The sequence below is a fragment of the Accipiter gentilis genome, chromosome 9 (assembly GCF_929443795.1).
Source record: "Accipiter gentilis chromosome 9, bAccGen1.1, whole genome shotgun sequence".
NCBI classification, from domain to species: Eukaryota; Metazoa; Chordata; class Aves; order Accipitriformes; family Accipitridae; genus Astur; species Astur gentilis.
The window spans coordinates 20,428,420-20,454,407 of NC_064888.1; the positions used below are offsets into that span (position 1 = coordinate 20,428,420).

General features: G+C 45.0%; 1 protein-coding gene across 5 annotated transcripts; it reads right to left on the reverse strand.

The window, feature by feature from the left end:
• Positions 1-1,481: 1,481 nt before the first annotated feature.
• On the reverse strand, positions 1,482-23,058 carry LOC126042824 (neurotrypsin-like). Of its 5 annotated transcripts, none has more exons than XM_049810520.1 (16): positions 23,044-23,058; positions 21,672-21,902; positions 19,561-19,606; positions 17,940-18,176; positions 16,458-16,581; positions 15,562-15,737; positions 14,899-15,046; positions 13,893-14,071; positions 13,363-13,504; positions 12,117-12,319; positions 10,970-11,111; positions 10,505-10,710; positions 9,867-9,945; positions 9,490-9,612; positions 8,668-8,948; positions 1,482-6,947 (listed from the first exon to the last, which is right to left on the reverse strand). In XM_049810520.1, exons 2-16 carry the CDS (start codon positions 21,741-21,743, stop codon positions 6,637-6,639), a joined length of 2,469 nt encoding a protein of 822 aa, XP_049666477.1. In that variant the 5' UTR covers positions 21,744-21,902; positions 23,044-23,058; the 3' UTR covers positions 1,482-6,636. The 5 variants fall into 5 exon arrangements, with proteins under 5 accessions (XP_049666477.1, XP_049666476.1, XP_049666475.1 ...); XM_049810519.1 differs by lacking the exon at positions 23,044-23,058 and adding an exon at positions 22,294-22,612; XM_049810518.1 differs by lacking the exon at positions 23,044-23,058 and adding an exon at positions 21,988-22,612.
• Positions 23,059-25,988: the final 2,930 nt, after the last annotated feature.

Here is a 25,988-nt window from a genome sequence, read left to right on the forward strand (position 1 = left end):
AAGTGGTACACTGGGGTTTCACCAGTTTGTTTGAATTTGTCTGTCCTCCATCAGCATGTCTTAAATCCAAGGGGTTTTCTAAGCATAAATGACTCTGGCTGGATCATCCATGTACTTAAAAATCCATTTTGCTGGCTCTACTTCCTCTTTTCACTTTTGCACATAAACACAATTCTATAGAAACCTCCTACCAATGCTAGGTACCCCTCTAGACATGCCAGTTTAAGAGTGGCACAGTGCCCAGCCCAGCAACCCAAGGTTGTCCAAGCAGTATACTGTCTTCCCCCATTAGAAAGAGGAAATTGTGCCCAAGTAAGAATTTTTTTAGTGTCAGTGGTGATATGTGAATGGCCACCTTCCTCTCTCCCAATGAATATGGTAGCTAGCCTAGTTAGAAAACTGCATGAAGTAAAGACCAATTTCCTCCTGATTCCTATTTCAAATTCAAAATCCAAAGCCAGCTATCCTACAGCTGGCAAACTGAAACGAGTAAACTCATGCCAATACACTCCTCCCAAGCCTTTTCACCACATGAAGGCAGCAGTCAAGTGCTGTAATACAAAACACAAGACTTGACAGACTTGTAACCTTAACCACAGTTTCGACTTTTGTTTCTTTCCCAGGCAGTGACTACAGAAGAGCGTTGCAGATCTGACTTGGTGAAACAGTGCCTGCTGACACATGGATGGCCATCTAAAATGCCTGCACTGTGCTTCCCAGTTTTGCACAAGCAAGAGAGAAAACGTAGGTAGGTGCAGAAAACCCTAAAGGCAGACATGAAGTGAGGGAGGTGTTAACCACAAGCAGCTCTTTCTTCAGTGAGTACATGTCAGTTCCCAACAGCAGGCTGGAGTCAGTACACACAAAAAATTTATACACTATAAACAATACTTGGAGTCTGCAGGCATCAGCTACACCAAGCCCCAGTCTAATGCTAATGACTTGGGAAAGTCAGTAGCAGCGACCTTTGCAAGGAACTGGACTATTTTTCAAAGCACTTTTTATATAGCAATGCAGATTTCAGCAGTGGCAGGGAGTAGAACAATGCTCTTGCATCAGTAGCTCATTCAAACTGCATTCCCTCCTCCCACTTTTCCAGAGGCTGGCTTTGATTCTTAGAGTGGTGACATATGAATCCTAGACTGAAAGGAGACTAAATCATGCTGAACAAGTTTGTTCAAAGGTAGTATAGAAAGATCACCTAGAACAACAAATTACAAAGCTGATATATTAAATCCTATTAAGTTTTAAGTGCAATGAGTTGACCTGCAGATACCCCTTACCTGTTCCAAATGGCCAAAAATGTGGCATTTGAAGAACTGTTGCATTTCATTGTAATGGTAGCTAACATGATGCTGACTTTGTAACACGCTTTAGCATGTTACAGAAACTTAATTAGCTTAATTCAGTGCTGAAAAAAGTCCTAAACCCTGCCCTTGGAACAGATTGCTTTATTAAAAATAAGACAGAGCCCCACACAGTCACAGTATAATCCATTTATTAGCATACCTTGTGAGCCATTGGTGTTGATCCAGGGGACATGACAGTTTTGGCACTTGACTGATTTCAGAGATACTCAGCCCCTGGTTAGTAGAAAGGGATTTTAATAGGACTGAGTGGGCTACTGCACAAGCGAGTTTTTATTTTTGATGTGGGAAATTAAATATTTTTCTGAACAAGTCAAAATCCAGCCCAAGAGATGTGCATCGGTCCAGGTCACAGTGCCTCATTCCACAAGGAGCGGTCCCAAGCTGGTTGCCACCAGGGGCCATTCTGTTCCCTTTAGCTGCAAGAAACTCCCAGCAAGTCTATCAAGATGGTGTTAAACACCAGTGCAGTTGCAGTTCATATCTCAAAACCTTTAATCTGATTGCTGAATATACACATAAAAATCTGTCTTCAACTGGTTGATGGATTACTGCAGCTTTTTTGGGGGTGAAGAGACTTCGGGATATTGGCTTTAGAAAGGAAGGAAGACAGACAAAAGGCACGCACGCCCACCTCTCTTACTCCTGAGATAGCAAATATCCATGTTCCTGGTTCTTCACCAATGCTTCCACTAACACTTCTGAGAAACTGATCTGTTATTCTCTGCTACAAGCATACAAGGATTACAAGGGTAATCGACATCCTGTCCAGGTTAATAAACAGCTGCCTGATTAATTATAGCATAGAACCTAATTCATAGAAATCATCAGAACAGTGTTCAGCTACAGAAAAGGGATAAATCTTTAATCCAGCTTCAGCTGTCCAAAGCCTGGACTGGTGTCAAGACAGAGCTGATAAGGGTGCCAGTCCAGACACTGCAGGTCAGGAAGACACTGGCACAGGGTTAGCCTTTGTAGAGCACTGGCGTATTCCCTCAAAGAAGGATACCTGGAACACTAATAGCTGCTCTTTAGACCCTTACCATAGCCATGTTCCTACTCCTGCCAATGTTCCCAGCCAGCCACAGTGACATTCCCTTTCCCACATAACCAGCATGTGCCACACTGCTATGGCAAGTTGTCTCACAGCATCCACGTGGCACAGCACAGCCACCAGCAGCAGTGACTGATCTGTCAGCTCCTGGAAATAGTGTATGTGCATTAGCCTTATCCAACAGACTAGTGCTGTGAAGACAGACTCTATCAGCCCTACAGGTATGTCAGCCAAGGAAATCTCTACAGAGCTATTTAGGTGCTCCCTGCCCAGAGCTGCGTTACGCTCCCCAGGCATACCTACAGCAGCTACTCTGAGCAGAGAGGAGCTGCTGCACCTGCCTGAGGCATGAGGGGAATTAACCTTGACAGGTGTCCATCCCGTTGTAGCTAGGCTGCCACCAAGACCACACTAGCAAGTTTAACACTAGCTCCAGCATACATACATAATACACATACAGCACTGAAATCACTTACAGCATTGGGTACTATAGAAAATAATACTGAAAATAATCACCAGATGGCACAACCTCCCCTGGCAAATTGCATTCAGTTCTGGTTACCAAAGCTTAAACATCCAGCAGAAAGAGAAGACACAGAGACACAGTCAGCATGTTAGCAGATACCTAGCCAGTTTGGGCTGAAGAGAGACGGAGATGCCACAGTTTTAGAAAAGGGACTATCTCTAGAGTAATGGACAACAGACAATGTAAAGACAGGCCCCTTATTTTCTCTCACAGGTGAGACCACAAGGACAGATGGGATTCAATGAAAACACAAGGCAATTAATTCAGGAACTATAAAAAGAAATTATGTGCTATGGAGAATAAAATTATCTTGGTTCTCATTGCCAGAAACTATTGAGGCTGAGAGCTTAGTTGGATTAAATATGGAATTAAACATTTATATGGAAGATGAAGGCTGGTTACATTAAATAGCTTTTTAAAAGACAGGGATATAAACTTTCATGCTTTAGAAAAAAAAAGAATCACAGAAGGATAGTGCATAGTGTTTGTACAACACCTAGAGGACCAAGTACTTGTACTTCTATTTTTAATGATAATAATGCTAATGCAAGTAATTAATTTAAACGCACCAAGAACAAAATTACCCCAAAGGAAAGGTTGTTAAAACTTGTTCACTACAAACTCACATGTACTATCCTTTGAAACATCTGCTGCTGGCCAACATTAGGTACAAAATACAGACCTAGGGCGGCTGAGTGCCTCTCATCCAACCAGGCAGTTCCAGTAAGACTTGGTGGCAAAGCACGTGAGTTTGGCTTGGGCCATGGTCCCAGTTTAAACAGTAAAGAGCAATAGTGGTGCTCTGAAACAGGTCAGGACAATTCAGGAGAGTATTGGCAGGTTTGCCTACAGTACCAGTACAGTAAGGTGTAAAAGTAGGCAAAGGAGATTAGATACTTCCTTCCCTCCTCCTGGCTCATGCAGGACTCACAGGATGTTAATTACAAGGATTCTCACAGCTTTCATGGTGACAAGATCTAGGAGAAAGAAATATTTTTAACTAGAACATGGGAATTTCGGAAAAAAATGCCAGACCTGTGTCTCACTCGTGTTACACGGTAATTTATTCTAACTTCTGAATGGCAACCAGCTGAACAGGCTTAGGGAAATAACCTCATAGCTTCAATCCTTTGGGTGTTTTGATGCCTGTTGGGGTTATGGCTATAAAGTGAAAGATCAAACCAGGGTAAACTAGAGATGTGACTGCACCCAAGGCACAGAAACTCCATTTGAGCTGCTGTAGCATGCTGGCTTGGGGGAGGCTGAAGGTAAAAGCCAAATCCCTCCACGTTTCCCAGACAGGTACTGTTGCTGCCAGTGTGGAACTTGGCATTTAATCCCCCACTGGACCAGAGTTCTGTGACACAATTGCCCTTAGTCCTCCTGTCACTTTAATTCCTGGGAGATAAGGAGCAGTCTGCAGCTTGCGTCTTAGGGACGCTCTGCCAGCAGCTGTAGGACAACACAGCCAGCATGGAGCCAAGCACAGTGCTGCCAAAGGATCAAGCCTCACACTTCAAACAGGCTTATCAGCACAAGCTGCACTGCAGACATTCAGCCCCTAGAGAAAAAGCACAAACAGATCAGATCTGTCTCAAAGGCCCATTTGCAGGGGTTCTGACATTGCATGTTTTAAAGATTCCTACAATTCTTTTTTTTTTTAAATAAAGTTTCCAAGCAGGATCTTTAAACAGTCCTTTGCAACACTGGTAGCCCAACTATCCTATAATCCCTATAATGGAACTGTTTAGTTCAGCTTTCAAACACAAAAATCAGCCACCTAGCCAGGTCAGCACCTTTACATTAAGCTGTTTTACAGAAGACAAATTAAATCTTTAGGCAATCACTACTTACGGAATCCAAGGAAATTTCTAGGACTTTATCACCACATGCCCTGTAATATGACATGCTAATCCACAGGCTGTGCTCTGCCTTCTCTTCTTGCCTTGGTAATACCTAGGTACCAAACACATCAGTGCCTTGAGTGCAGACCTTCTAAACAGCAGGCTGGTGCCTGACCCAGTCATTGCATATCCTACAGCTCATGAGTGAAACCAAAACATGCACATCTGGCGCAAGTTCCATGTGTCCCATCCTGTATTATTATTCCATGTTCGGGTCCTTGGTTATACATCAAAGCTTACTGCCCCTGCTCCTGAGCAGACCTGTCTTCTCTCTGGCTTGTCTATACACAGTGAGAAGACACTGTGCACTGCACAACTATTAATGCACTTAGCCCTTCTGCCTATTTTTATATTTTTCTACCTACTCAAGAATAATAAATTAACTTAGAAGAGTGCTTAAGGCCTAAGAGGAAACTGTTCATTTGTTTGGATGAGAGGGAAGGAAGGAGTTGACATATTCAATAACCCCTGCTTTCTCTCAGCATTATTTCTGTTCAGGCTGAGAACTACAGATTGATGGCAGTGCTTGCATACCCTCGAGTTAAGCCAGTTTACTCGCACTGAGAGGAATGAAAAGAGAAATAGTGCAAAGAAGAGAAGAGAGGAAGCATAGCCCAGAGGTTGCAAGAATAGGACACACTTCAGGAAAGCGGGAAGCTGCTTTGCGGCACACTTACTGTTATATACAAAGAGTGAGTAATTTGCTTGAGGTGTATCTACACCCCAGGAGTATTTCCATGTTTCATGGAAGAACTGTGAACACAGAGATATTAAAGACTAACATCACAAATAAAGGGCAGCTAATAACTATATTGAATAAGGTATCAAGAGAAAGACTCTGCAGTGCTGTTAAACCATGATTTGACACCTGAATGTTTGAGATTAACATTACATTTGGATTTAAAGAAAAATAAGATGTCTATTCAGCCTTTTGAGGTCACATTTTAAGTTCTTAGTAGTAATCATGAGGGCAAGAAAGCTATTGTCTCTTAAAAATGAAAATTTACTCTCACACCAACAACCGATTGTAGGAGATGCTGCTTTAAGGAAAAAAACCAAACACAAACACAAAAGAACCACCATATTGAGAAAGCAGCAATAAAACCATAGCATCTGGCAGCTGGAAATATGTGATAGAGGGTTACAGCAGGAGGGACAAGCATCTCTTATCAAGGACAACCACTTTAAAGGGATCATATGGGAGCAGACCTACTATTCAGAAGAGAAACGGTTCCCCCTAGAGACATAACGGGGAAGGAAAAAACCCCAACTGTTGGCCTGTTCCTCAGCTCAGCTCAAAACTTCTGATTCCTGGAACTGAAGAGAGCTGTTATGAAAAAATATCTGAAGACTTCCACTATGCCAGCGCCCGGTGCCATCTTCCAAGCATCTTACCTCTCCTTGCAGCGTTTTTCAACTGTGCAAACATACAAAAACATGAACAGATTTACAGAGGCAGGTATTTCTCCACTTCTACCATTTCTGTGTGCCAGGGCAAAGGAACAAGTGTGATTCCATTACAGGGCTCAGGCAGTCAGAAGAACATAGACTTATCATTCTTACCAGTGTGCACCTGCTTTCTCTGCTCAGAGATTATGGACTAAAGTGAAACCAAAGACTTTAAAGAGTCAGCCATAGCTGTTTTTCTCCCAGTTCTACATTAAAGTCTTTTCCCAGTGTCCAACAACAAAATAATTCTCCATCAGTCACAGGCCAGAAGCCACAGCCTTCTACTGCTGCAGAGCAAAAGGGCCATATGCTGAAGTTCCTAGAGCTCGGACATTTTCATTTTAGCTTGGTCACTTTCTTGATCCAGGGTACGTATTTGCTGACCTTTGTGTACACACCGGGGGAGTCCTTCCGGCCACAGCCGTAACCCCAGGAAGTGATCCCCAAAATGATCCAGCGTCCGTTTGACCTCTGACACATGAGTGGCCCTCCACTGTCACCTTGGCAGCTGTCCACCCGTTTGTCTTCCGAGAGGTTCCCAGCACAAATCATGCGGTTAGTGAACTTCTGCCCGTAACGGACCTCACAGTCTCCCCGTGGAAGAAGAGGCACCACCCCCTGCAGCAGAGTTCTCGAGTAGGACTTCCCTGGAACAGAACACACCAGCCAGACCAATTCATGTACAGACAACTGCAGTGACCTAAAGCAACGGCGCTCCGCACAAAAACAGATATTTGTACATTTCATGTCAAGACTGCGGCACAGAAATAGGCCAAGCTCAGCATCTCTGAGCCACTAGAGCTTCAGAAAACAGTCCTGCCAAGCCAGCCCACAAAAAAGAGCTGTAAGATCAAAGAAATGGGGAAGAGGTTGAAGAAAAAAGTTAGATCAAAGGATAAGTCTTACTCCTGGTTCTGCCAACAAGTAATTTGAACCTTGTTCAATTTCTTTCACCTCTCTGAGCCTCCATTTCCTCCTCTGTAAAACAGAACAGTGTTTTTTCTCAAGAGAATAAATGCAGTAATATTTGTAAAGTGCTCAATCCTCAGAGAAGTTTTGGAAGATGTTTCAGAGGCATCCAAATATTATTCACAGGGAGCTCATGTCATCTTTGGCCAGCCAGATTTGTCTTTATTTGCTCAAATCTCTTTATTACCCTAGATTTGCTCAGAACGTAAGGTCCACATGCAAATTAGAGTGCGACCTTTCTGTGCCCAAGGTTTATGGTAAGTTCACAAGGTAGTAGCTAACTGCCCCTCTCACTGGGAAAGCCGGGTTTGGGGGGTGGATGGGACTCTAGCCATTAATCCCCAGTACAGCTCAAGGAAGTTACATGGCCAAGTTCCTCCTTGATCAGCCCCATACACCCCAAAGTGACACGTGCATGTGGTGCAACTGACTCCAAAGGCAAATGTATACTTGCAGTTAAACACTTGGGGTAACAGCTAGGGGAACAGCTGGGAAGGATGGGTAAGTCCAAAATCAACAGACAAGCTCCCAGGGCTATTTGCCTTTTGGCAGCAAGTCTTTCTTTTTTCTAGCCACAGCAGCCCCAGAAAGGCCTCCCTGCCCCAAGCCCTGCATTGCATCTCTGATCCTCAAATGGGGGAGGCCTGGACAGACAGTTACAAAGCTTTGTTTAGAGTTTATAGCTGTCTCCAGACCTTGCTAATGCATCCATGTCAGGACTCCACCAAGCCCAGCATTTTAAAACATCACCTTGAGAGAGTTAAGTATTTAATAATGAATACTTTCTAGAATATTTCCTGCTCCCTTTTACCTAGGAAGCTCCATAGCAATGCGCTGCAAAAGGACAGGTACAGGCTGTCTCGAACGTAGTGCAGAAACCGGCCTCAGAGCCCAGCTGTCCCTCCAACAATATCCAGGGAGATTGAGCAAGGTAGTCTGAGAGAGATTCCTTCCACCTCTAAGCCCCCACTTCACTACTACAGTATCATGAAGAAGGCAGCAGGTCAAGGAAACGTGGGGCCCTCCCATAGGCTTTGTACACCAGCTCTGCACAGGCTGCTGCCTAAGGGGTCTGCTGCAGGCAAACGTGTGTAGAAAGGGGAAGAAAGAGGGGACTGTGGCCAAATGGCAGCATTGTTCTCTCCCACAGCTTCAGAGGCATGCTGTAGCAACCAAAACTTCCACCATCGGCAGGCTGAAGAAGCCTCAAAATCAGAAGAAAACACAACAACACAAAAATCACCTCACCTCCCCGTTCCTTAACACCATGCACTGGCACAGACAATAGGAGCATTAAGAACATGGCCTTGAGTTGTGCAGACATAAATTAATTGCCCGTGTAGGCTTCTGAACCCAGGCTCCCCCACCTTTCTTGCCCCTCAAAGCCCTGTCACTCACCTGTGTCTCCCCAGCCGGAGATGATGCAGGCTTGCCTGTTGATGTCAGACTTCTCTTTCCTGTTGGGCAGGCAGACAGGCAGAACATGGCGATTGAAGGAGAGACAGTGCCCCTCTCTGCCCTGCATCCGGACCAGGGCAATGTCATTATCATTGCTGCCGGCCCAGTAGTTCCTGTGGAGGACAATCCGCTCCACAGGCAGCTCCCTCTCAAACTCATCCTTCACGCCTGTGTGGTAATCGCCCACCCGCAGCAGGTAGTGTCGCACATCAACACCAAACCTGGAGAAAAAGAGACTCAAGATCCTGATACTCCTACTAAGGGGGAAACAGACTCACACAAGTCTCAGTTGCTGTGAGACTGAACCACCTCCTTACAAATTGATAAAACAGTGCCAGCTACAGGACTGTAGGACCTCTTTAGCAGATGTGATAATGCCAGCTGTTGCAGCCAGTGGGTGTTCCCAAATCACTATCTACCAGGCACAGGACTTTTTTTTCCTATAAAAAGGGCTACAATGGTTGCAACAGGCTTGTGCCCTTATCTGTTCACAGTTCCTTAAAGCACTGTAGAATGGCAAAATGCTGGTTCCCTTTAAGTTGTAAAGCCTCAAAGTTAAGAGGGCAGGTATAAATAGTGAAGGATAAAGCAAACTTATATTGTCTCATCCCTGTAAGTGCTCCAAGATCACACACATCATAACCTGAAGGTCTTGGTTTAGAAACTTTGCTCATGTGGTTCCACTGGGCTGGGAGGATAACCTTGCATAAGTTTATCTTGTTCATCGTTGAGTGTCCCTCGGGGCTCCCCATTCAAACACACCTTTTGAAGCAGTGGGCTGCAGTCACTACCCAGCAGCTGCTGATCAGTGTTGCTCCGCACAGCAGACGAGTATCTCGACGAAAACCCTTCAATCGTAGTGAGGCCTGCCATGGCCAACCGCCTCTGAAGAAGAAACAGAGGAATAATAGGTGTCACATGCGGACACATGGGAGCTGTTTTCCTCTTTTCCCATCTGCTCTGTCCCATTCGGGCTCAGCTGGTGTGCATTCTTCCCTAGATAGGCCCACTGGTTCAAATCAAGTTCAAAAATCACCAGTGAAAATGTGTTAATGTACTCAGCATTTGCCAGGCTATTTCCAGAGCCTATAGGAAAGCTGGAACCAGTTCTGGCTTTCCCAGCAATTACAGGGTAGTACCTTAGAGACTTGTTTCCACCTATGATTCTTTTCTTGCGACGGTGAAGCAGACGCATCCCACACACACCAGACTCTGGATCTGCACAGCAAAGTTAGAACAGTTGGGTAGATACTTTCAGCTTAAGTATCAACAATTGCTTTCATAGAGCCAAATACCATTCACCTTCCCTGCGGGCATTAATCCTCATGGCAGTTGAATGCATTGTGTTGTACATATGGAATTCATAGAAGATTTAATCCCATAGATTTCCTCAGTTTTGGTGGAGGTCCTTACCTGCAGTATGTGTAGTCTTATGCCAGGAATGGGACCTCTACAGCTATTTCCTCAGTACTCTAAAACCCAAAGTTTGCTCATGGTTACTGCTCTAAAGAAAGGTATGGTGACTTGGCTGCAGGGAAGTTCTGCAGGCTCAAAGGCCTGACATGGGTGGAGCTCCTCAGACTAGTCTGGAGCACCCTGTGCTCCTAAGAAGAGACAATGAAAACAAGGAAATAGTAGGAGGTGCAGGACAGGACATGCTTATTTTGTAGGCAAAGTTTCAGCCAAAGAGAAGAACTACAGGGAAAAAGCATAAAAGCATGTAGAGATCCTACAATTGGATCTCTAATTTTCTGTATAGAAGAAATGGGCATGTCACCTGTTCTCCTGATATCTTGGACCTTCTCTTCCACATAGTCACAGATCACACCAGCATCCTCACTGTGCCAGCAGCTGTGAATCCCGGTGTCAGGCCTTACACATTGCCCCAGGGTGTCCTCCGTGCCACTGCATTCTATGTTGTCGAGATGGATGGGCCCATGACCTTCACCAAAATAAGCCATTGCCCTGGCTTTTGCTGTACCACTGCAAGTAGAGAGAGGATGGCTGATCTGCAGTAAGCAGGAAGCAGGTGAACCTGATGGACCAGCACATTTTAAGAGAAATAGTATTTATGTGTCACTCCACACACAGACAGTAGTACAGTGAGAATAGGACCCTACTTCCTCAAGCATATGTGTGTATGCCAAAACTAAGAAATGAAGCCCCCAGAAAGAGGTCCAGAAAGAAGCAATTCCCCTGAGAGCTGTTTGGATCTGTAAGATGCATGTACCAGACCTCTTACCTGAATCCCAGTTGCCTGCAAACCACTGCAGCATCTCTGTCTGTCCAGCCATCATCACAGACACTGCCCCACTGCCCATTCAGGAATACCTCAACCCGTCCCTCCTTGGTGCTTTCTCCATCCACCAGCCGCACAGGAGGTCCTGCAGGAGAAAACATGTGGGTCACTGCAAGCAAAACCACCAGAGAGTGAAGTGCCCAGAACTTGGGTTCTATAGGAAAAGCTGAATCCCAGATATCAATAAGCTTAAAAAAAAAGAAAAAAGAAAAAAAGGAGTGCTTCTATATGAAAACATTTCACTTCTGTGCTGAATCAGAAGACTACATAGCTATTAATTTATTTAATACATACTGGAAATCATTAGTAGATCATATTCTGAAAGCTGAGTAAAGAGGAGAACAAGAACAGAAGGAGAGTTATTAACTCCTGAGGCAAGAGAGGACAAGCTTAAACATGCCTGCGAAAGAGATCCATTAAATCATAAACCTATTACATTATTCCAAGCAAGAGAAGAGTTCTACATCTAGGAAAAAAAAAAAAGTTGGATGCCGTCTATTTCAATAAAAATTGTCTGACAAAATGGAAAAAGTGTCCTGTAGTAGGGAAAGGGGAGAGCATCAGGCCTTATATAAATGAGGAAATTATGCTAACTTGAAATACATTCACAATTTTAATTAAAAGTGTGCCATCCACACAGGAGAATGCAAATTTCCACACAACAGCCCCTTGCATCGGAAGTCTTCTTATCTTGGCAAGGTGTGACACTAATGTAACTATACCAGTTTCCTAAGGGGTCTAGTTAAACGGGTCCTGTGTTCCCACAGACACAGGGCTGAAGCATCTTGTCAGTGAGCAATGGCACACTAAGGCAGCCACCGTTCCTCAGCCCCTCAGGTTTGTTTTAGAGACTGCCAACACAATTCTCTCCAGTGTCAGTTTCTCTGCAGTTCTGGCCCTACGTCTGGTGGAACCACAGCTCTGTGGCTCTGCCCCAAGAGAGCCAGGGCTCATTCCCAGGAGTTCTCAAAAAGCAGCCCTCTGACTGGAACAGCACAGGGAAAAATCCCACATCTGTCAGAGCGTCCAAAGGAACAGATCAGCAGGTGACGCTTCCCCACCGTCCAGGGCAAGGGGCAAGGTGAGTTACCCAGGCTGCCATCCATGACTGTGTTGCTCTCCGGGGAACAGCGGACTCCCACATCTTCGGCGTGTGAGCAGTCATGCTGCCCCCAGTTGCTGTGGGGACAGTCCAGGAGGGACAGCTCTGTCCCTGCACAAGCCACATCATCCAGTAAGATAAAGCCTTGGCCAGCAGCATAGTCCCCTTCAGAGGCCAGGGTAGCAGGACCACTAGCGGAAGGAAACAGAATGTAACATCAGATTCATTAAAACTCATTAATCCCACAGAGGGACCCAAGCTCAGACTCAAAGGAAAACTCCCCTGCAGAGCCCAACTGTGATATTGGTGGCCTCCTGACCTAAACCACTCAGTGACACACAGGATGGCAATCAAGCAGCTTGCACATCTTGCCAACTTCAGTTTTCAGGGTGGCCAGCTCAGAAAAGTCCATTTTCTAGTGTCTGGTCAAAGGCACAGTCAGTGTAGCACAGAGGGACAGATATACCACAGAGGCTGCTTTGCAGACATGACACCAGGTACATCAATCTGGGGATGGCCTAGCAGAGGAGGCATCAAAACTATCAATATTTAAGTAATTCTACTTCTTTTTATAGGAAGCGTCTACCTGGAATTGAAATGCAGAAAGCTGCAAACATTTAGGCACTGCAAGAGATGACAAACACAGTAAGCAGCTGAACTAGAAGACAAGAATTTAGTTCAGTCTTTTTTCAGTGTATAAAGCTGAAATTTTACAAAGATACCCTAATCATATTAAAAAATCCACACATAAAAAACCACTTTACTGGCTCCAAGACTACAGTATCCTGATTTTAAATCTTCCTCAATCTCATACCTGGAGGGATGACAATTCAGCAACAGGCTGAAAGAAAAGCATTACAAAAATCCCTACTACTAGTCTTTTTTGCCTTGATGATCTTCCTTCAACTGCTGAAGCAGGTGATACATTTAGCTGAGAGAGCAGATGGGTGATACCATTTAGCTGGCAGAGAAGAGGGGGTGGCTAGTGCTGAGCAACACACACAAATTTAAGGAGTGTTAAGAGAACTTTCTGGTGAGGGGTTCATAAAGACAGTATCAAGCCCATTACCTGCTTTACCTATTAATCTTTCCTGAATAAAGCTGTATAATGGTAATAACCCTTCTAAAAAAGACAGCATTGAAGGATTAAGGTCCAGCCTATCCCAGTGAAGGGTGATGGAATCTAATCCTTGAAATTAGGAGGCACAAACACTACACACACTCTCAGTCCTACCTGAAGCCCAGCTGCCTGCAGACCACCTGGGCACCAAGGTCTGTCCAGCCATCATCACATACTGTGCCCCAGTCTCCGTTGTAATAAACTTCTACCCTGCCTTCGCTGGGGCTGCGGCCACCAGCCAGCCTGACAGTGCCCTCTGCAAGGGGTGGGAGAAGGAAAGGTCAGCACTCAGCAGGGGAGAGAAGAAACAGCCTGAGCCCACCACTGAAGTCTCTGTACAGCCCATGAGTGAAAGAAACCAACGACACAGATATCTGTAGGTACTCAAAAAACCAAACATTCATTGCTCTCAAACATGCCCATCTGTCAGGGGAGGATTCACCTCAGCCTTTCCATGCCACCTGTGGAAAGCCATGGGAACACCACCAAGCCCGGCTCTGATCCCCTCCCACCTGCTGCTTGCTCTCTGTCTCCATTAGAAGACCTGCAGGATCCTGAAGCAGGGGGATTATCTGCTGAGCAAGCCACGTAATATGGGAGTAAGACCAGCCACATCTGACTGGCATAGAGCTGTAAATCTGTACCTGTGAAAGGGTCACAGGAGACCCCAGCATCTTCAATGTGGTCACAGTTTTGCTGTCCCCAGTCACTCTTCTTGCACTGGTCAAGTGAGAGTTCATTGCCTGAGCACTCCACCTCATCCAGCAGGATTGGGCCAGATCCCTGCCCATAGTGAGCCCACGACAATGCTTTTGGGTTCCCACTGCAAGCATTACAGATACATATGCTCAGTAAGGAAGGTCACAGTCTTGTACCCTCAGATTCTGCCTTGCACAGGCACTCTCCTACGCTAGGTCAGTGTCCTCCCATAGATAATCTGTATTTCTGACACAGTGGTGTTGCCAACTGTTAACCAAAATCTGCTAGAAAGTTTTGTAATGAGACCTTCCAACACATAACAAAAAAAAGTGCCTGCAACACGAACAGTTCAGACACCTGGTGAGTTCTGAGGACAATGATGTTTCAATCTCAGTAACAGGCAAAACTCCCAAAGTTTGAGGGATCTCAAATTTGAATCATCTATTTTAAACAATTCTGTACCGCTGTAATTTTCAAGAATGCTTAGTATACAACAGCTCCCATGTTGAGCACTGAATGGCACACAGGAGAATGAGGTGATCTCTTGCTTTCCTGTTTGAAGAGGATAAGGGCAGTCAGTGAAACTGGAGGTGTTTAAACTTAACCGAGTAAGCAACTGCAGTTCACGTATGAAAATCACCATGACAAGTTATCACTGAGTCCAAGAAGATTTGCATTAGGACATCTGTGCAAAAATAACGAACAGGGATAAACACAAACAAACCTTAGACAGGGATGCACCAACTCTTTTTTTCACAGCATAAACCCATAAGACTGACAGGAATTAAGTACAAAATCCCTTTATAGGATGATCAGTCCAGAATTATCTTACCCAGGGTTTCTGTATACCTCTCATAGGAAGGGCTGGTACTATAGTGAAGGGATATGTTTTCATGTTCTTTGTTCTGCCTACTTCTATTACCACTCTGTGACGTACAACGGGGAAATTACCTGAGTCCCAGCTGCCTGCAGACCACTTCAGCATCCTGGTCATCCCACTGGTCATCACAGATGGTACCCCACTCGCCATCATGGTAAACCTCCACTCGCCCTTCAAAGCTCTCCTTTCCCCCAACTAAACGCAGTGGGGCACCAACACCTGTGCTTCAAGAAAGGGAAAGAGAGCACAGCAGAACAAGAAAGAGACAAAGCACATCCAGCATTTCAGGGTGTAGAACCATTCACCAGCCAGAGGAGCTCTTGGGATGCTTTCATCCCACCCTACCACATCCTCCCCTCTAGACCCCCCAGAAGCATCCGTGATTGCAGCCCACAGTATCGGGTACTGCTGGTCCAGGGATGGCTCTTTAACTGGCTGCTATGGTGACTAAGACTTTGCTGCCTGCAGACAAAAACCTGGTTTGATAAAAAGGGGATACAGTCATAAAGGAACAGCCATCTTTCAGTGATTGTAGAAGTATGCCCACTCCAAGTATTTGGGATTGGGAAAGGATGGATAATTTTCCACTGGAAGGAAGATAACAACCTCTATAGCAGGTGAAAAAAGAACATGCTCCAATGATTTGCTCTCCACAGCTTCATGACCTTAGATTTTACATCTTATCAGCAATAGTGATGCAAGAAACAGGGAGCAAACCTCTTCTGGAGATTTACCTTCTGGAGGGACACAGGTTACCATGGCATTCCCCTGGTTACAAGCTCCTGACACAGCCTCCCGATAGCCACACTGCAGCAGGGCTTTCTCATCCCCATGGCAGTTTGCTGACTGCAGGTGCAAGGGAACAGGCCACAGTCTGGGATAACTCTTCTTCCCAGCTGTGCCGATCTCACTGGAACAGAGAACGCAACAGAGCAACGGAAATGCCATAGCACTGCTTGACTTATGAGTTCCCCTCAGTTCTTGTGACTCTCCAGTCCAGCTGTGCCATTTCACATCCCAGTGAGCCCAGTTGATTAGGAGTGCATAGAGGGGTGTCCATTTACAGTGTAATGGGAAAGCACAAGCAAACACAAAGCAATTCCTACCATCTAACCCATTTTGTCTTCCTACTTACTGCAGAGGAGTTGGTCTGGTCAGAAACGGCACCCACGTTTAAGAGTGGTGAACAAACCCATCAACAGACTCAAACATCCAAATATCTGAATCACCTTCTTCCTTCTTTGTGGACCTTATCTCCTTGCTGTTTGGAATCTTGAAGGTCCAAATCCCAGATTCCCAAGGAGGCTTCATGCTCTCAAAATTTCTATTAGATTACTACAGTAACTCCAGCTGGTAATACTAAAAAGGGAATACAATCTCACAGCTCACTCATCATAGTCTGGAGCACCAAGCACAAACTACTGTTTTAAAAAAATCTTGCAAATGCTGATTGGGGATGGGCATAGCCATGTAAAGAAAACAGTACAAAAGGACCTTGGCAAGTGGGAAATGAGTCCACAAAATGAACTCCTCTCCCCCAGCACTACGCTAGAGGTACTATAACCACAGGGGCTGTTTTTTCAGAGGCCACATGAGCATGTAACTCTTGCAGTTAGACTGAGGTTCCCACCTGAGACCTAGTTGCCTGCAGACAACGCTGGCATCCCAGTCAGTCCAGTGGTCAGCACAGATGGTGCCCCAGAGTCCATTGAAGTACAGCTCCACACTATTATCTTCAGCCAACCGCACAGCACCTTCCAAAAGAGAGAGAGAGAAAAAAAAAAAAGAAGCTATCTTCTGATGGATGTTTCAGACTAGCAAGTCAGCCAGTCTTGGACTTGCATGTAGCTGAGCTGAACTGCACTTGGCTTCTCCCATCCCTGTTTTGCTGATGCTGTCACTGAAGTGACTTGAATGAAGGAGCGTGGGACATGTCACCTTCCCAGTTGCAGCAACGGCTGCTCGGGAGGATGGCTGGTGCTACGTTCTTTTCAAATCCATGGTATTATCGGCAGGAAACTTGGCTTCTGCCACAGCTCCTGGATTCTCCTTCTGTGAAATGGGGATTATTTTACATGCTGCCTTGAAAAGATGTATGGAAATGGCAGGCTCTCTAATTCCTTCTAACACTCCACTGATTTAGTTTCAATTGGCCACCTCACCTGTGAGAGTCACTGTTGCTACAGCTAGATGTTCAGTAACAGCAGGTGAATCCTCTTTAATTTCTCCAAGAAAAGCAAGGGCCATGTAAATGCCCTTTCAATTCCCACTGCACCACAAATACCTAGCACTGTTGAGAAAGAACATCTCCTCACTCAGTTATGTATTGGGAGAAGGACACACCTTCTGTCTCTAGTACCTCAATGCAGGCACACAGCACAGCTACACTTGTATCCTTCACTTTAATGAAGCCATCTTTGAAAGCACTTCCACTGGCAAGGGGAAAGACTTTTTCCTTTTGTTTATTAAACTGGTATTTCATCTGTTCTGCAAAATGTGGGAAAAGCGAAGAAGGTCAGAAAACAGGAGAACAAACAAAATGTTTTCAAGACTGTTGAGCTGGAGTCAGTGTATTGAGAGAGCTCAGCTCCTTTGCATGCCTCAAAGTAAGCAGCAGTCCTTTTGTCAGCACTGCAAGGAATTTTAGTGCAAGTTTATGACCTACCTTGCCACAGAAGATTTACAAAGCTAGCCACAGAAGATTTTTCCTTATTATATTTGAACTGCTACACTTACATGAGGAGAGTTCTGATATGGACACTTAAGGAGCAGGAGTGGGTTGTTTTCCACATATCTTAAACTGTTTTCAAAGTGGCGTAAGTTAACAGCAAAAAAAAAAGTTTCCTTGTATGAGAATAAAAACATCTATACAAGGCATTATGACTACAGCAGCTTAAATCCACCCCCTACTGTATACAGATGTTCTTCTCCCACACAGGCTAGCATCTAGTCCTAACTATTTTGACAATTTGGGACAGCTATTGTACTACGCTTCTTTCACAGGGTGTCGCACCTGCTGCTTGCAAGTCTGCGCAGCACGCATTTCTGGCCTGAGCCCCCTGAGACAGTGCACCCACCCCAGGTGCCGGCAGAGACACGCAGCAGTCCTTACCTTGATTACAGTCGCAGTTAGCCCAGCCGATGGCCCCTGATGCAAGCCGGTAGAAGCACCAGGGTGTAGTTCCCCCGTCCGGGTTCCTGCAGTGGTTGTGGTCCCCCAAGCCATGGTCTGGGTACTGCTGAACATAATCAGGGAACTCTGCCCAGTTGAGGCACTCTGCTCCGGCCTCAGTGACTGCCAGCGAGCCAGTGTAATACCCAAGAGGTCCGACACCACACACGCTGGATGCTGGGCACAGGAAGGGAGCTGTCAGCATCACTTAAGGCAACACACACAGAGGCTCAGACAATATGGGAGATACCAGCTGATCTCCTGAAACACCTCGCCTCTCTGCAGTCTTCATTGCTACTTGCTTGATTTCAGTTCTACCACTCTTCAAGGCAGCTGCTCAAAGAATATTTATAATACACACTATCTAAAAAATAAATTGATCTGGACATAATGAACTGCCCAGACAGGCCTTTGAAATGTGTTAACTCTGGGCCCAAACACAGACAATTTGAACCAGTTCCTATTACCGTTTATTTCAATAGATGTATTCACTTACTCTGGAGCAGCACTTGAGTCTGGCACACACTCCTCCACTTCCTTCCTCACCTGCTTTGGCACCTGAATTAGATACTCTTACATTTGATCCTAGGCTCTTTAGACGAGTAATTGCCTGTCTAAATTGATCGAAACTGAGAAGTGTTTAAAATTAGCTACAATCTCATTCTATAAAGCAGGAAGGTGGGAAATGACATTGTATTTCATTGTATGTGTGTTCCCTATACACATTAGCACATCACCTGGCTTATCTGAACATGGCCAACATATAGGAAGGAAAAGCGAACATATTTTGGGGGGGATTGCAGATGCCAATGTTCCAGGCCAGTGCCCATGTGAAGTATCTCATGCAAAGAAACCTCAACAATTAATTTAATATGGTCATGATGCTGAAATAACAGAGAGGGAAACCAGAACCAGACACTCTGTGAGGGTGAGCTTTTTAGACTCCATGAAATGGGAATAGAGACTCAGAAAGGGATAACAGTTATAGCTCTGTTCACTGAATAAACAAAAAGAAGCCGACACTTTCAGAAAACCCTTCTGCCATACAGACATGTAGGGCAAACAGCAAGGGTACAAAGAAACTTTTGCTCATGCCATTTGCCTTCTAGGTGCTGCCAAGCCCAGAGGGTGTTAGTGAGAGCTGAAGGTCAACTACAAGGTATAAAAATGAGAAGCAGTTACAGGTAGGTGTCTGGAAAACACACCATGCGCTTTGCATCAGCTGGAAGCCTCAGAGGGAGGTTGTATGGGAATTCAGTAGTTATTAGAGCAGAGGAAAGGTGAGCATACAAAATAGACTGAGGCAGAGAAAGAGATGAAAGGAAAAGAACATGTGGGAGGAGTAGGGAACTGCAAGAGTATTAGACATGAAGAAAAGAAAGTGGTCTGGCCATTTTGGGGAAGGAGATAAACAGGCACTGAGGCAGGAGAAAAGATGGAAGAAGTGATGGAAAGAAAGGAAGAACACCAGGTAGCAGTGGTTCATCGTGCCTATGGTCTCAGATCACCACTGCAGGAAAGAATCTGCCTGATGACTGAATTAATAACTTCTTGTTCTTACCTGCACTCTGCAAATGGTTTTGGTTGGGCTGGGATCCCAGGAAAGCCTGGGAAAAGAAACAGAGCAAAAGCAGAGAGATGATTATCTGATGAAATAAACATGGGCATGTCCTAAAAGCAGCTCAGCCTTTTGCTGCTTTAGGCAAACACACCCTAGTAATCAGCCTCTTCCTCACTGTCCCCATGGCTTCTCTTCAAATCCAATCACAGCTCTTCCTACTAACAACAAAATTAAGAATTAGTGGCCTGCAGAGATTTACCCTTGATCTAAGCACTACATTACAGTTCTGCTTGTTCTCATCCAATAGAACTGGAAGCCTGACTGAGATGCCTATGGAAAGAAAACTGGAAGAAAATAATTGTTACCAGTAAGAAAAATAATGAATAACCACTCATTCTCTCTCCATTTATAGGGAAGTCATCTATGGCCACAGCAGCAAACAGATAAATCTACGTGATGGGATGATACCTGCAGTTATCCCTGTTAAAATAGTAATAAACATCCATGTACAACAAGGGAAACACCTAAAGAAGAAGATACAACAAGGTTTTTTTGAGGATTTTGGTTTTAATACGTGAGAATATGATATGGTCTATAGTATTATTATCCAAATGGGGTTAAATAACTAAGAAAAAAAATACGGAACAAAGCCCTCAGAATTCCAGTATCCTGTCCAGCCCCAAAACTGCATTTCCTCTTATAGGCAGTGTTTTTGGTGGTTGTAACTTGGCCACTGGCTGAGAGATAGGGATCTCCCCTCAACACCATTACATGGTGTGCAGGCAGGTGCCAGATTTTCACAGACCCAGAGTGAAAAGAAGCAGCTGTACATGCTTCTGCTAGCTCCTTGTAGTTTAACTCATTTCTAAATACTTTTAAATTAACATTTCTAATACTTTTATATGAACACAGAGTTGTAATTCACAGAGTGGAGGTGTGTATATAAAGAATACTAACTATTGGAAATGGTTCGGTTTTTTCTTCAAAATTTTGCTTCTCTCAGCTTCACCTCTCCCTGGAAAAGGAGAAGAGTGGAATAAGCAGAGATAGTTCCTATAGATACCTGACAAGAATGACACCTACTCATGGCAGATACCATTTTCAAATCAAGCTTATGATTATGGTCCAGCGGGTGTTGACAACCACAGAGTCAAGCTCGAGCATCACCCTCTAGAAGTCAAAATGTGACACTGCGCATTGAAGATGAATTCCTGCCATGGTTCAGAACAGCAGATCAGATCTCAGGTGTGTATGCACAAGGGGATGCACAGATAAACCAGCATTTAACTGAAAAACCCTTTTCAGCCAAAAATCCATCTGTCTGCAGGTATCAGGCCGCTGCAAGCCCACATAATAGTCTATGAACCAACAATGCTGAAGGACTTATCTGAGTATCTCAAATCTCTTTGCAAAGAGAGAAAAGTGAGCTAAGCTACACTTTTGTGACTGCACCAAACAGGTGACAGAGCCACAATCCAAGTCCCCCGACTCCCAGCTTTTAGTGTGCACCTGCATGCACATGTGAGCCTGCAGGTGGTAGAGGGATGGGTTGGACTAATAACAGGCTATATATGAAAGCCTGAACCTGCTCTTCTTGGAGATGGACCATAAATGAAAGAACTGCAATCCAAGTAATATGCTTCCCTTCTAATGAAAATTAATTGCTGCCAGTTCCCGCAGCAGCTACCAAATCCCCCAATGCTGACCATTGCCACCGCCACAGTTTAGTGCAAACAGCCTGTGCTGCAGTCACCGCCCCAGGTCCCTGTAGCTATAAATCATCTGTCCACAACAGCAGTTGGGGGAATCAGTCAATCAGCAAAGAACAGAAACCTGCCAGGGTCACTGCAGTGCCTGAGAAACATAGGAAACCAGAGCCAAAGCATCCGCAAGCCCTTGTGCATCCTGCTTTCCTGCTTTGTTTCCTTTTCTGAATTTCATATGCACAACGAAATAAATCCGTCCCCAAGCCCCCAGCCCTTCCCAGAGACCACAGCTGCCTAGATGCTTTGGAAAACACACTCAAGCAATAACAAGATCCACTCACAGTGAGGCTGTTAAAAGAGCCATGTGACTTCTTACAAGCAGATAGAAGAATAACCATTTCTTACCTCCGCACATCTGAGACAGGAGAACAGGTTCGAGAGCTCTACCAGGAGCCCGAGCACTTTGGGGATCTCCATCCCTGTGCGCAAAGTGGGCAGAAGCTTCTTCAAGCATCACATGCTCGTTCAGCTGCCGGGCTCAGCAGCTGCCTCCCGCCCGGGCTCTGCAGCTGGGTTTCCCCGGGAGCAGGGCACTAGCCGCTCCCCACCGGAGGGAGCGGGATGCCTCTTCCATCTCTGTGCGGGGAAAGGGACGTTAGGGAAGGGATCAAAGTTCCCGGCAGCATCTTAGAATTTCACTTTCCCCTTCCTCTCCCCATACCTTCTTGCTGCTTCTCCTCGGAAAGGGGAAAAAGAGGAGAGAGAGAGAAGGGCGGAGAACATGCCCCAGAATTTCCCGAGCACCCTTCAAACCGGGAGGCGGCAGCGCAGGCGGGTGGGGCGCAGCCCTCAACCCGCTCCGCACCCCGCTGTCCCCTCCCTCTACCCCGGCCTCTCTGCCCGCTCCAGGTACGCGCATCTCCCCTGGGCCAGCCTCCGCCTCTCCGCCCCTGCCTACCCAGCGCCTGGGCTCGCCACTCTCCCCTCCTCTCCTTTCCTGCAATGCCTCCTTCCCCCTTCCAGCCACCTCTTCCTTCTCTCCCCGAGGCGCAAAGGCTGCGGCCACGGCGGGGAACCGGGGCCGTATCCTACCGCAAAACCTCCAGCAACACAACTGGGAAAGGAAACGGCTTGTGCGCGCACACTTGCCAGAGATTAGACTTGTTGGAAGGAATCTGGACTTTATCCCCCCACCGCTGCCTCCTCGATTAGCCGCCTGCAGCTTCCTGAGGTCAAACTCTCCGCAGATTTGAACCCAGGTAAACGGGCCCCAGAAAACTTCGCATTAAGCAGCTTCCAGATCTCCCCACGGGAAACCCACAGGTGGCACAGCCCTCTCCAGGGTGCACTCCGTTTTCAGCCCTGCATCTCGCCATCACCAGTATTGCCTCCAGAGATCTTCTCCAGCAAGCGCCTCCTTGACCTTGGGCTGTAAAGTTATTTTCTCTCGATTGGCTAAGATGCCTTCCAGAGGGTTGATCATTATTGTATTGCGATGAACAATCCTATGGGTTTTTTTAGTGTTTTCAGCCTACTGCCCCTTCATATGAATTAGGCATAGAGGCTACAATAAGTTTCAAACATTATTAAATCTAAGAAGGGAATGGGTCCATTTAAAGCTGTTCACTCTTTTTTTACACTTTTTCAAAATTTTTTTACACTTTTCCTCAGCCCAGTCTAATGGACATTTCCCATATTTATATTCCAATTTTGGAGGGATTAACTCCTGGTGTTCTGTAGCATGAAACATGAAGGTCACATTAAGAAATGAGCTCACCTTTTGCTGAGTCTGCTGAGCAGCATTTCTGAAGGCACCTTCAGCATAGAAACAAGGGCTGATAAAAATCCATTGGCTTGACAAAAAGCCTCTATTTCTTCCCTCACTTACTGCCCCATTACTCACTTCATATGACAGTTTTGTGTTGCCTCATCCTCAGTCACTCACCAAATGCAAGGAAATTCCACTACATGCTGGATCTTCTAGAGGAGTTGCCGAGTGCTAGCAGGGAGACCTTTCTGGAGTGGATTTGTACCACAGTGCATTCTGGACACAGTGGATTTGGCCAAGAATTACACTCAGTTAATTAGGAGCAAATCTCCTGTATCCTCATAGCAAGGGAGGCAGATGATCAGAGCAACAGAGGATGGAAATAGCTTAGATGCTACAGCATGCTGCAACTCTCAGGCAGCACTGGCAAAAAAAAGAGCAAAACAAAATGAAAATATGGGAATGTGTTGGAATTTAGAACCACTTACTCCAGTGGAAACACAAGGAAAGGATACACTGGAGGCATGAATAGAAAATCTACTAGCATTCAGAGAAGTCTGCTTCTTAGTCAGGAGTAGAGAGGTCATTGATGCCCCTTCAGAACTCCCGTAAGACACTCACCTATTTTAGCCCTCTGACACATATTAATAGGGCTTAAAACGTCTAGTAAAAGCCTGTACTGGATTTCTCTCACAGTAGCTTCTAAGGTGCTTCCCTCTCAAGGCAAGGCTTTTCTAGATAAAGTGATTTCCTAGATAAAGTGATTTTAAAGGAAACACAGACCAGTGCACCAAAAGCAACAGAAGTCCAAGTTTGGTATTGTTTCTGGAGGAATGACAAACTGTGTGAAGATGTAGTGGGTTTTGCAGTTGTGTCCTCTGTGGTGGGTCCTCTTTTGGAACTGTTTCCTTCTTGCCAAGACTCCCCCCGGTTTCCTGGCACAGGTAATGACATTTTCTTGAGAGAGATGGAACTCAGATTCTCAAAAGCTTCTCATGGCTACATGGCCCTCTCCAAGGTGGAAATTATACCAATATAACTATGGCAGTTTAGATAGATAACATATCTGAAGATAAGGTAAAACAGATCTTGAACTTTCCTGTGTGAGCAAGTCTGACATGGTTGTAAATACCTAAGTCCACTATTTAACACAAATCACCTTCTCACCTTGATATAAGCATAGTTCTGTAACAGTAAGTCTATGATTCCCTACAGTCTGTCTTGATTTTTCCAGATTATTCTGTGTTGACGCTTCCGAACAAGAAGTACCATCTTCTAAAATGTTCTTGGCTCTCTGGAATTCAACCTATTTCTCCTGAACTGGCAGGACTACTATTCATCAAAACCAGCTGAAACATCAATGCTTCCTCCACAAGAGATCTTCAGTGAAAGCCTAAAAAGAGAGGTAGTTAACAGCAATCATACCCAGAGCTGGTATAATACTCAAACTGTAAGGAACAGGAATAAGATCAAGGAATTCCAGCAGATTTGCTTAAATCCTGTAAATCCGACTTAGGAGGGTAGAACAGCTAGTCAGCTTTTGTTTAATTCTTTCCCCACCACGCAATCACATACAGGTCTCTGCAGCAATGTTCTTAACCAGTGGGCTCAGCACCAGAACCCAGTGTTCTTTTATTCCCCAGCAACAGCATCATGGGGTGGTACAAGCCCTGAAGTCAGAAAGGACAGTGTCATTCACTGCAGTTACGCACATGAACTATTAATGGAATGATCACCAACATGAGCATGTCAAAGAACGTGTTTAAATACCCAATATAAGCTTAACAGTGAGATACAGGGAAATGGCAGCAGCTCAAATTGCCAAGGACAATCAGTAACTGGAGGTTTTCTGGTTGAAGCATGGGATCCTGAGCTGAAAGAACTGCTAGAGTACTGTTAAAAGCAGCACTGTAAAACCTGCATCCATCTGAAAAGCATTCTCTTTCCTTCCTTCCTCCAAATAAATGCATTCCTTTAAGGACTGGAAAACCTTAGCATAGCAATTTCAAGCTTACAGAAGACATGTAAAAGTTCAGAAAAAATCCCAAACAACTGAACTTGTGAAGTTCACTGTGAAGCAGTAAAATCCAAAAATAGCTGTCCAGATTAGTGGGAGCTGCACAAAATTTCAAAAGTAAAAATACAACAAAAAAGTATTAGTTTCTCTGATGAGACAGTTCTTCACAGATACTAGAATTTGGTACATTTAGCACAGCTGCTAGCTTAAGACGCACAAAACTATACTTATAAGTTTTAATACAAAGAAAGAAAAAACATCATCAACAGAAGTGAATTTAGTATTCATCGGTTCCTCACCCCCAACTTAGCTTGTCTCCTTCAGAAACAAAGAATCAGCAAGTAGCTCCTTTTCAGAGAACATCTTTTGGACTGAAAATGCAAAATGTCATAGAACCAAAGTGCTTCCTCAAACTTAGATGTGGACATCATGTTCCTACTGGCCCCAAGCCCTCTGAAAGACCCAATTATGCCATAATAGCAACAACAGAATAAGCTACCCCATGGGATTACCCACTAATGAGCCATTTTAAGTAACAGGTAAATTAAAATTACTTCAATAAATTGAAAGCATACACTTGATCAATATTTATGTGATGAACAGGTATTGGCCTGGGGCTCCAGAGAAGTCAGCTCCAGCTCCATGCAAACTCTACAGTCACGTGTGGGTAATAACACAGTGTGTATGTGCCTGATGCTCCTCTGCTTTTTCTTTACGGCCCAAAGAATTAGCAATATAAATGGTTTTATCATTAGCATTCTGAGGTACTACATATTTCTTACCGGTTAGGTACTGGTCCTAAAACAACAGGGATCTGCCTGCAGTTTTGTGGTACTCTAGTGAAAAAAAACCCCAAACAAATCAAACCCAGCAATTAATTACATGATTTCAGTATCAGTCCATGCTTGAACTTTTTCTCTCCCTTTTAGTTTTTTTA

Bases quoted from the DNA above. Each gene is read 5' to 3' on its own strand.
- LOC126042824 (XM_049810520.1), bottom strand. From the start codon at position 21,743: ATGGAGATCCCCAAAGTGCTCGGGCTCCTGGTAGAGCTCTCGAACCTG. The intron at 12,320-13,362 runs GTAGGACTGAGA...TCCTTCCGCTAG, and splicing joins TGCAGGCAGCTGGGCTTCAG to TGGTCCTGCTACCCTGGCCT. The intron at 8,949-9,489 runs GTGTGTTTGAAT...CTTTTTCTCCAG, and splicing joins GCAGCCCACTGCTTCAAAAG to GTTTGGTGTTGATGTGCGAC.